Consider the following 12500-nt stretch of genomic DNA (forward strand, 5'->3'; position numbering starts at 1 on the left):
CCCATGATCCCCCACTGTTTAACCCTATTGTCTGGCTGCTCTCTACACATTAACACCGCCTCTATAGACTCTGAGAATCAGTCAGCGCTCTACGTCGCCAAGGCAACAGCTGAAAGATACCTAAGTCCTAGAGAGTTGAGAGAAGAACGAAAGAGAGAGAGAGAGAGAGAGGGGGGGACACATGAACGTTCCCATGAGACAGTATCTTCCTAATGATCTCCTAGTTTCCTACAGCAGAGAACTACCTCCTAATGCCTTGATAAATATCTAGTTTCCTACAGCAGAGAACGACCTCCTAATGCCTTGATAAATATCTAGTTTCCTACAGCAGAGAACTACCTTCTAATGCCTTGATAAATATCTAGTTTCCTACAGCAGAGAACTACCTCCTAATGCTTTGATAAATATCTCCTAGTTTCCTACAGCAGAGAACTACCTTCTAATGCCTTGATAAATATCTCTTAGTTTCCTACAGCAGAGAACTACCTCCTAATGCCTTGATAAATATCTAGTTTCCTACAGCAGAGAACTACCTCCTAATGCCTTGATAAATATCTCCTAGTTTCCTACAGCAGAGAACTACCTCCTAATGCCTTGATAAATATCTCCTAGTTTCCTACAGCAGAGAACTACCTTCTAATGCCTTGATAAATATCTAGTTTCCTACAGCAGAGAACTACCTCCTAATGCCTTGATAAATATCTAGTTTCCTACAGCAGAGAACTACCTCCTAATGCCTTGATAAATATCTAGTTTCCTACAGCAGAGAACTACCTCCTAATGCCTTGATAAATATCTAGTTTCCTACAGCAGAGAACTACCTCCTAATGCCTTGATAAATATCTAGTTTCCTACAGCAGAGAACTACCTCTTAATGCCTTGATAAATATCTAGTTTCCTACAGCAGAGAACTACCTCCTAATGCCTTGATAAATATCTAGTTTCCTACAGCAGAGAACTACCTCCTAATGCCTTGATAAATATCTAGTTTCCTACAGCAGAGAACTACCTTCTAATGCCTTGATAAATATCTCCTAGTTTCCTACAGCAGAGAACTACCTCCTAATGCCTTGATAAATATCTAGTTTCCTACAGCAGAGAACGACCTCCTAATGCCTTGATAAATATCTAGTTTCCTACAGCAGAGAACTACCTTCTAATGCCTTGATAAATATCTAGTTTCCTACAGCAGAGAACTACCTCCTAATGCCTTGATAAATATCTCCTAGTTTCCTACAGCAGAGAACTACCTTCTAATGCCTTGATAAATATCTCTTAGTTTCCTACAGCAGAGAACTACCTCCTAATGCCTTGATAAATATCTAGTTTCCTACAGCAGAGAACTACCTCCTAATGCCTTGATAAATATCTCCTAGTTTCCTACAGCAGAGAACTACCTCCTAATGCCTTGATAAATATCTAGTTTCCTACAGCAGAGAACTACCTTCTAATGCCTTGATAAATATCTAGTTTCCTACAGCAGAGAACTACCTCCTAATGCCTTGATAAATATCTCCTAGTTTCCTACAGCAGACAACTACCTCCTAATGCCTTGATAAATATCTAGTTTCCTACAGCAGAGAACTACCTCCTAATGCCTTGATAATTATCTAGTTTCCTACAGCAGAGAACTACCTCCTAATGCCTTGATAAATATCTAGTTTCCTACAGCAGAGAACTACCTTCTAATGCCTTGATAAATATCTCCTAGTTTCCTACAGCAGAGAACTACCTTCTAATGCCTTGATAAATATCTAGTTTCCTACAGCAGAGAACTACCTTCTAATGCCTTGATAAATATCTAGTTTCCTACAGCAGAGAACTACCTCCTAATGCCTTGATAAATATCTCCTAGTTTCCTACAGCAGAGAACTACCTCCTAATGCCTTGATAAATATCTCCTAGTTTCCTACAGCAGAGAACTACCTCCTAATGCCTTGATAAATATCTCCTAGTTTCCTACAGCAGAGAACTACCTCCTAATGCCTTGATAAATATCTAGTTTCCTACAGCAGAGAACTACCTCCTAATGCCTTGATAAATATCTAGTTTCCTACAGCAGAGAACTACCTCCTAATGCCTTGATAAATATCTAGTTTCCTACAGCAGAGAACTACCTTCTAATGCCTTGATAAATATCTAGTTTCCTACAGCAGAGAACTACCTCCTAATGCCTTGATAAATATCTCCTAGTTTCCTACAGCAGACAACTACCTCCTAATGCCTTGATAAATATCTAGTTTCCTACAGCAGAGAACTACCTCCTAATGCCTTGATAATTATCTAGTTTCCTACAGCAGAGAACTACCTCCTAATGCCTTGATAAATATCTAGTTTCCTACAGCAGAGAACTACCTTCTAATGCCTTGATAAATATCTCCTAGTTTCCTACAGCAGAGAACAACCTTCTAATGCCTTGATAAATATCTAGTTTCCTACAGCAGAGAACTACCTTCTAATGCCTTGATAAATATCTAGTTTCCTACAGCAGAGAACTACCTCCTAATGCCTTGATAAATATCTCCTAGTTTCCTACAGCAGAGAACTACCTTCTAATGCCTTGATAAATATCTCCTAGTTTCCTACAGCAGAGAACTACCTCCTAATGCCTTGATAAATATCTCCTAGTTTCCTACAGCAGAGAACTACCTCCTAATGCCTTGATAAATATCTAGTTTCCTACAGCAGAGAACTACCTCCTAATGCCTTGATAAATATCTAGTTTCCTACAGCAGAGAACTACCTCTTAATGCCTTGATAAATATCTAGTTTCCTACAGCAGAGAACTACCTCCTAATGCCTTGATAAATATCTAGTTTCCTACAGCAGAGAACTACCTCCTAATGCCTTGATAAATATCTAGTTTCCTACAGCAGAGAACTACCTCCTAATGCCTTGATAAATATCTAGTTTCCTACAGCAGAGAACTACCTCCTAATGCCTTGATAAATATCTAGTTTCCTACAGCAGAGAACTACCTCCTAATGCCTTGATAAATATCTAGTTTCCTACAGCAGAGAACTACCTTCTAATGCCTTGATAAATATCTAGTTTCCTACAGCAGAGAACTACCTCCTAATGCCTTGATAAATATCTAGTTTCCTACAGCAGAGAACTACCTCCTAATGCCTTGATAAATATCTAGTTTCCTACAGCAGAGAACTACCTCCTAATGCCTTGATAAATATCTCTTAGTTTCCTACAGCAGAGAACTAACTCCTAATGCCTTGATAAATATCTAGTTTCCTACAGCAAAGAACGACCTCCTAATGCCTTGATAAATATCTAGTTTCCTACAATAGAGAACTACCTTCTAATGCCTTGATAAATATCTAGTTTCCTACAGCAGAGAACTACCTCCTAATGCCTTGATAAATATCTCCTAGTTTCCTACAGCAGAGAACTACCTTCTAATGCCTTGATAAATATCTCTTAGTTTCCTACAGCAGAGAACTACCTCCTAATGCCTTGATAAATATCTAGTTTCCTACAGCAGAGAACTACCTCCTAATGCCTTGATAAATATCTAGTTTCCTACAGCAGAGAACTACCTTCTAATGCCTTGATAAATATCTAGTTTCCTACAGCAGAGAACTACCTCCTAATGCCTTGATAAATATCTCCTAGTTTCCTACAGCAGAGAACTACCTCCTAATGCCTTGATAAATATCTAGTTTCCTACAGCAGAGAACTACCTCCTAATGCCTTGATAATTATCTAGTTTCCTACAGCAGAGAACTACCTCCTAATGCCTTGATAAATATCTAGTTTCCTACAGCAGAGAACTACCTTCTAATGCCTTGATAAATAACTCCTAGTTTCCTACAGCAGAGAACTACCTTCTAATGCCTTGATAAATATCTAGTTTCCTACAGCAGAGAACTACCTTCTAATGCCTTGATAAATATCTAGTTTCCTACAGCAGAGAACTACCTCCTAATGCCTTGATAAATATCTCCTAGTTTCCTACAGCAGAGAACTACCTTCTAATGCCTTGATAAATATCTCCTAGTTTCCTACAGCAGAGAACTACCTCCTAATGCCTTGATAAATATCTCCTAGTTTCCTACAGCAGAGAACTACCTCCTAATGCCTTGATAAATATCTAGTTTCCTACAGCAGAGAACTACCTCCTAATGCCTTGATAAATATCTAGTTTCCTACAGCAGAGAACTACCTCTTAATGCCTTGATAAATATCTAGTTTCCTACAGCAGAGAACTACCTCCTAATGCCTTGATAAATATCTAGTTTCCTACAGCAGAGAACTACCTCCTAATGCCTTGATAAATATCTAGTTTCCTACAGCAGAGAACTACCTCCTAATGCCTTGATAAATATCTAGTTTCCTACAGCAGAGAACTACCTCCTAATGCCTTGATAAATATCTAGTTTCCTACAGCAGAGAACTACCTCCTAATGCCTTGATAAATATCTAGTTTCCTACAGCAGAGAACTACCTTCTAATGCCTTGATAAATATCTCCTAGTTTCCTACAGCAGAGAACTACCTTCTAATGCCTTGATAAATATCTAGTTTCCTACAGCAGAGAACTACCTTCTAATGCCTTGATAAATATCTAGTTTCCTACAGCAGAGAACTACCTCCTAATGCCTTGATAAATATCTCCTAGTTTCCTACAGCAGAGAACTACCTCCTAATGCCTTGATAAATATCTAGTTTCCTACAGCAGAGAACTACCTCTTAATGCCTTGATAAATATCTAGTTTCCTACAGCAGAGAACTACCTCCTAATGCCTTGATAAATATATCTAGTTTCCTACAGCAGAGAACTACCTCCTAATGCCTTGATAAATATCTAGTTTCCTACAGCAGAGAACTACCTCCTAATGCCTTGATAAATATCTAGTTTCCTACAGCAGAGAACTACCTCTTAATGCCTTGATAAATATCTAGTTTCCTACAGCAGAGAACTACCTCCTAATGCCTTGATAAATATCTAGTTTCCTACAGCAGAGAACTACCTCCTAATGCCTTGTCGCTGGTGATATTGCAACTTTTTAATCAACTTTTTTATATTTTTATTTTCATGTGTAATTGACAACACGTTTAAACTAGGGAATAAAATCCAACTTGACAAGTTTAGACAGGAAACGCTGCAAACAGGGGAGGATAAATTAATTAGGAATTATGTCTGAATAAATGTAGCATAATTAAAAGCATAATGAGGCATTAATATGCAATTTGCAAATGATGAGTGTGAAGCAGGAAACAAATCTCCCTTCATGTGTTGGGGATGAAACCCCAAACGAATTCTAATTCAAATCCTGTCCTGTGTCCCGGAGGGGAGGGGAGGAGAGGAGAGGAGAGGAGAGAGGAAAGGTCAAATCTCATTCAGTGGAGGGTCTAGTGTCTGCAGGTGTTTGGTTTTTCCTTTCAATGAAGACCTAGACAACCAGGTGAGAGGAGTTCCTTACTGAGACCTGGACAACCAGGTGAGGGGAGTTCCTTACTGAAACCTAGACAACCAGGTGAGGGGAGTTCCTTACTGAGACCTAGACAACCAGGTGAGGGGAGTTCCTTACTGAGACCTAAACAACCAGGTGAGGGGAGTTCCTTACCTGGTTGTGGGTGGATCGAAAAACTCAGACACTCAGCCCTCCGTGGAATGAGTTTGACACGTGGCCTATATGAGGCTACAGTAGTACTAGTGAGGGACAGACATGAGGCTACAGTAGTACTAGTGAGGGACAGGCATGAGACTACAGTAGTACTAGTGAGGGACAGACATGAGGCTACAGTAGTACTAGTGAGGGACAGACATGAGGCTACAGTAGTACTAGTGAGGGACAGACATGAGGCTACAGTAGTACTAGTGAGGGACAGACATGAGGCTACAGTAGTACTAGTGAGGGACAGGACAGACATGAGGCTACAGTAGTACTAGTGAGGGACAGACATGAGGCTACAGTAGTACTAGTGAGGGACAGACATGAGGCTACAGTAGTACTAGTGAGGGACAGACATGAGGCTACAGTAGTACTAGTGAGGGACAGGACAGACATGAGGCTACAGTAGTACTAGTGAGGGACAGACATGAGGCTACAGTAGTACTAGTGAGGGACAGACATGAGGCTACAGTAGTACTAGTGAGGGACAGACATGAGACTACAGTAGTACTAGTGAGGGACAGACATGAGACTACAGTAGTACTAGTGAGGGACAGGACAGACATGAGACTACAGTAGTACTAGTGAGGGACAGGACAGACATGAGACTACAGTAGTACTAGTGAGGGACAGACATGAGGCTACAGTAGTACTAGTGAGGGACAGACATGAGGCTACAGTAGTACTAGTGAGGGACAGACATGAGGCTCCAGTAGTACTAGTGAGGGACAGACATGAGACTACAGTAGTACTAGTGAGGGACAGACATGAGGCTACATTAGTACTAGTGAGGGACAGGACAGACATGAGACTACAGTAGTACTAGTGAGGGACAGGACAGACATGAGACTACAGTAGTACTAGTGAGGGACAGGACAGACATGATACTACAGTAGTACTAGTGAGGGACAGGACAGACATGAGACTACAGTAGTACTAGTGAGGGACAGACATGAGACTAGAGTAGTACTTGTGAGGGACAGGCATGAGACTACAGTAGTACTAGTGAGGGACAGACATGAGACTACAGTAGTACTAGTGAGGGACAGACATGAGACTACAGTAGTACTAGTGAGATAAATATAGTGAGGGACAGGACAGACATGAGACTACAGTAGTACTAGTGAGGGACAGGACAGACAGACAGACAGACAGACAGACAGACAGACAGACAGACAGACAGACAGACAGACAGACAGACAGACAGACAGACAGACAGACAGACAGACAGACAGACAGACAGACAGACAGACACCAACAAGATACCACAGAACATGTTGTCTCCCTTCAGTCTGCTCTGTCAATGTGTGTTAAGTAATTACTACTGGAAATGTGTTTATATGACTAAGAGTTCTGCACATGCTCAGTAGAGCTACCTTCTATATGAGAGTTCTGCACATGCTCAGTAGAGCTACCTTCTATATGAGAGTTCTGCACATGCTCAGTAGAGCCACCTTCTATATGAGAGTTCTGCACATGCTCAGTAGAGCTACCTCCTATATGAGAGTTCTGCATTAGAGGACCGTACTTTAATCTCGTCTCGTTCGTGAGTTGAACCCAAAAGGTCAAAAGACATTGAGTTGTAATTAAACCTCATCAGGACCGAATCCCATATGACAGCCTATTCTCTACATAGTGTTATAGACTAGATTCCTATTGTCCCTGTTCAGGGTGATTTACCCCCCTGACCTGTCCTGTTCTACACGTCTCCTCCTATGGTCCGAGGGACTCTCCCTCCCTCCCTCTCTCTGTCCGTCTCCCCTCCCTCCCTTCCTCCCTCTGTCCATCTGTCCGTCTCCTCTCCCTCCCTCCGTCCGTCTGTCTCCTCTTCTCTCCCTCTCCTCTCCTCCCCCTCTCCTCTCCTCTCCTCTCCTCCCCCTCTCCTCTCCCTCCCTTCCCCAGATTTGCATGTCGTTATTAACAGTAAGAGACACATTACTCTGACACACACACACACACACACACACACACACACACACACACACACATTATGCTGACTGAGAATGTTATTACCCAGCTACCAGCCGTGGCCTGAGAGAATATTTACCTTGAGAAATGCAATCAGTGTGTTTCAAAACCACACACACACACACACACACACACACACACACACACACACACACACACACACACACACACAGTCTGCTGTGTTAATGCAACTCCCAGCAACACATTTAGATTCTGTTATTATGTCAGGATCTCGTCTGCCCAGTGTGAAACCAGTTAGTGGGTTATCTACCATGTTGGTTATCTACCATGCTGATCCCCCCCAGACACAGTACTGACAGGAGACTGGTACATTATAACACTGGTCATCTACCATGCTGATCCCCCCCCAGACACAGTACTGACAGGAGACTGGTACATTATAACACTGGTCATCTACCATGCTGATCCCCCCAGACACAGTACTGACAGGAGACTGGTACATTATAACACTGGTCATCTACCATGCTGATCCCCCCAGACACAGTACTGACAGGAGACTGGTACATTATAACACTGGTCATCTACCATGCTGATCCCCCCCCAGACACAGTACTGACAGGAGACTGGTACATTATAACACTGGTCATCTACCATGCTGATCCCCCCAGACACAGTACTGACAGGAGACTGGTACATTATAACACTGGTCATCTACCATGCTGATCCCCCCAGACACAGTACTGACAGGAGACTGGTACATTATAACACTGGTCATCTACCATGCTGATCCCCCCCAGACACAGTACTGGCAAATTATATAACACCATTACCATTATATAATACCATTACCATTATATAACACCATTACCATTATATAAGCCCATTACCATTATATAACACCATTACCATTATATATTACCATTATATAACACCATTACCATTATATAACACCATTACCATTATATAACCCCGTTACCATTATATAACACCATTACCATTATATAAGCCCATTACCATTATATAACACCATTACCATTATATTTTACCATTATATAACACCATTACCATTATATAACACCATTACCATTATATAACCCCGTTACCATTATATAACACCATTACCATTATATTTTACCATTATATAACCCCATTACCATTATATAACACCATTACCATTATATATTACCATTATATAACACAATTACCATTATATATTACCATTATATAACACCATTACCATTATATAACACCATTACCATTATATATTACCATTATATAACACCATTACCATTTTATAACACCATTACCATTATATAACACCATTACCATTATACCATATACTGCCTGTAACATTATACAACACCATTACCATTATACCATATATTGCCAGTAACATTATATAACACCATGGGGTAGCAAGACTGGGACTCGAGCCTGAGTCCACCAAGAGTTCCAAACCAATGAATGTAAATGAATGGACAATCACACAATTTTCCCCAACAGTATGTGAAGACACAGTGGTACATTTGAAGGTCAGGAAGTCGGTTTTATCTTGCTAAGGTGAGGAAGTTGGTTTTAGCTTGCTAAGGTCAGGAAGTCGGTTTTAGCTTGCTAAGGTCAGGAAGTCGGTTTTAGCTTGCTACAGTCAGGAAGTCAGTTATAGCCTGCTAAGGTCAGGAAGTCGGTTTTATCTTGCTAAGGTGAGGAAGTCGGTTTTATCTTGCTAAGGTCAGGAAGTTGGTTTTATCTTGCTACGGTCAGGAAGTCGGTTTTATCTTGCTAAGGTGAGGAAGTCGGTTTTATCTTGCTAAGGTCAGGAAGTTGGTTTTATCTTGCTAAGGTCAGGAAGTCGGTTTTAGCTTGCTAAGGTGAGGAAGTCGGTTTTAGCTTGCTAAGGTCAGGAAGTCGGTTTTAGCTTGCTAAGGTGAGGAAGTCGGTTTTATCTTGCTAAAGTCAGGAAGTCGGTTTTATCTTGCTAAGGTCAGGAAGTCGGTTTTAGCTTGCTATGGTGAGGAAGTCGGTTTTAGCTTGCTACAGTCAGGAAGTCGGTTTTATCTTGCTACGGTGAGGAAGTCGGTTTTAGCTTGCTAAGGTGAAGAAGTCGGTTTTATCTTGCTAAGGTGAGGAAGTCGGTTTTAGCTTGCTAAGGTGAAGAAGTCGGTTTTATCTTGCTAAGGTGAGGAAGTCGGTTTTATCTTGCTAAGGTGAGGAAGTCGGTTTTATCTTGCTAAGGTCAAGAAGTCGGTTTTATCTTGTTAAGGTGAGGAAGTCGGTTTTATCTTGCTAAGGTCAAGAAGTCGGTTTTATCTTGCTAAGGTCAGGAAGTCGGTTTTAGCTGGCTAAGGTCAAGAAGTCGGTTTTAGCTGGCTAAGGTCAAGAAGTCGGTTTTAGCTGGCTAAGGTCAAGAAGTGGGTATTAGCTTACTAAGGTCAAGAAGTCGGTTTTATCTTGCTAAGGTCAGGAAGTCGGTTTTATCTTGCTAAGGTCAGGAAGTCGGTTTTAGCTTGCTAAGGTGAGGAAGTCGGTTTTAGCTTGCTAAGATGGTGTCTTATGGGAGGAGATTTATGTAGACATTAACATGAGAAGTTTGAGCTACTCCAGGAAGTGATGTTGCTGACTAGCTCAGGGCTGCCCCCTCTCATTGAGTATCTCAACTTGACCACAAAGATTGACATTTTCCTCATTTACTAAGGGGGGGGGGGGGGGGGCATCCTGTATTCTGAATTGAGAGGCAGCAGTCGTTCTCCCCCTGGTCCAAACCACTGATGAGTATTTGGGAGTATTTTTACACAATATTTGACCCAGGCCTGTGAATGTGTCTCTGCAGGTCCTTCTCTGGTTGGCGTGGTGAGGAAGGACTGGGCGTCTGACAACAGTATCGCCCTCTCCTGGACGGAGGTAGAACAGCAGTCTAACGACATACTGGACTACGAGATCAAGTACTACGATAAGGTATTGTCCTATAGACCACATTTATGTAACACTTTAGTTGTATAGAGCAATGCAAAAGTTGTCGGTTCATTTCCCACACGGCTCACATACTAAAATGTATACAGTCGTGGCCAAAAGTTTTGAGAATGACACAAATATACATTTTTACAAAGTCTGCTGCCTCAGTTTGTATGATGGCAATTTGCATATAGTCCAGAATGTTATGAAGAGTGATCAGATGAATTGAAATGAATTGCAAAGTCCCTCTTTGCCATGCAAATTAACTGAATCCCCAAAAAACATTTCCACTCCATTTCAGCCCTGCCACAAAAGGACCAACTGACATCATGTCAGTGATTATCTCGTTAACACAGGTGTGAGTGTTGACGAGGACAAGGCTGGAGATCACTCTGTCATGCTGATTGAGTTCGAATAACAGACTGGATGCTTCAAAAGGAGGGTGGTGCTTGGAATCATTGTTCTTCCTCTGTCAACCATGGTAACCTGCAAGGAAACACGTGCCTTCATCATTGCTTTGCACAAAAAGGGCTTCACAGGCAAGGATATTGCTGCGAGATTGCACCTAAATCAACCATTTATAGGATCATCAAGAACTTCAAGGAGAGCGGTTCAATTGTTGTGAAGAAGGCTTCAGGGCGCCCAAGAAAGTCCAGCAAGCGCCAGGACCGTCTCCTAAAGTTGATTCAGCTGCGGGATCGGGGCACCACCAGTACAGCGCTTGCTCAGAAATAGCAGCAGGCAGGTGTGAGTGCATCTGCACACACAGTGAGGCGAAAACTTTTGGAGGATGGCCTGGTGTCAAGAAGGGCAGCAAGAAGCCACTTCTCTCCAGGAAAAACATCAGGGACAGACTGATATTCTGCAAAAGGTACAGGGATTGGACTGCTGAGGACAGGGGTAAAGTCATTTTCTCTGATGAATCTCCTTTCCGATTGTTTGGGGCATCCGGAAAAAAGCTTGTCCGGAGAAGACAAGGTGAGTGATACCATCAGTCCTGTGTCATGCCAACAGTAAAGCACCCTGAGACCATTCATGTGTGGGGTTGCTTCTCAGCCAAGGGAGTGGACTCACAATTTTGCCTAAGAACACAGCCATGAATAAAGAATGGTACCAACACATCCTCCGAGAGCAACTTCTCCCAACCATCCAGGAACAGTTTGGTGACGAACAATGCCTTTTCCAGCATGATGGAGCACCTTGCCATAAGGCAAAAGTGATAACTAAGTGGCTCGGGGAACAAAACATCGATATTTTGGGTCCATGGCCAGGAAACTCCCCAGACCTTAATCCCATTGAGAACTTGTGGTCAATCCTCAAGTGGCGGGTGTACAAACAAAAACCCACAAATTCTGACAAACTCCAAGCATTAATTATGCAAGAATGGGCTGCAATCAGTCAGGATGTGGCCCAGAAGTTAATTGACAGCATGCCACGGCGGATTGCAGAGGTCTTGAAAAAGAAGGGTCAACACTGAAAATATTGACTCTTTGCATGAACTTCATGTAATTGTCAATAAAAGCCTTTGACACTTATGAAATGCTTGTAATTATACTTCAGTATTCCGTAGTAACATCTGAGAAAAATATCTAAAGACACTGAAGCAGCAAACTTTGTGGAAATTAATATTTGTGTCATTCTCAAAACTTTTGGTTCCGGGTGGCTTAGTTGGTAGAGCATGGTGTTTGCAACGCTAGGGTTGTGGGTTCGATTCCCACGGGGGGCCAGTACGAAAAAAGAAGAAAAGAAATGTATGAAATGTATGCATTTACTACTGTAAGTCGCTCTGGATAAGAGCGTCTGCTAAATGACTAAAATGTAAAAGGTAAATGTTTTGTCCATGACTGTAGACTCACTGTATATGTAAATCACATTGGATTAAAAGGTCTGTTAACCAGCACTCCTGGAGGTGGCTTCTGCATGTTTGTTTTTGCTCCCACCCTGTTGTAAGTGAAGTCATTGGGGGCGTGTCCTCGGCAGGAACAGGAACAGT

At 41.9% G+C, this 12500-nt stretch overlaps 1 protein-coding gene across 1 annotated transcript in view; it reads left to right on the plus strand.

Moving 5' to 3' along the window:
* The window catches only part of LOC106593237 (ephrin type-A receptor 6), a gene marked incomplete at its 3' end in the record, with an annotated part of 68899 nt that overhangs the window by 56239 nt on the left and 160 nt on the right, over nucleotides 1-12500 (plus strand). The window contains exons 8-9 of the mRNA XM_045711571.1: nucleotides 10386-10510; nucleotides 12488-12500. The exon at nucleotides 12488-12500 is cut by the window's right edge and continues 160 nt beyond it. Coding sequence (XP_045567527.1) covers nucleotides 10386-10510; nucleotides 12488-12500 — 138 coding nt within the window. The remainder of the gene's footprint in view (nucleotides 1-10385; nucleotides 10511-12487) is intronic.

Source organism: Salmo salar, unplaced genomic scaffold (assembly GCF_905237065.1).
Source record: "Salmo salar unplaced genomic scaffold, Ssal_v3.1, whole genome shotgun sequence".
NCBI lineage: Eukaryota > Metazoa > Chordata > Actinopteri > Salmoniformes > Salmonidae > Salmo > Salmo salar.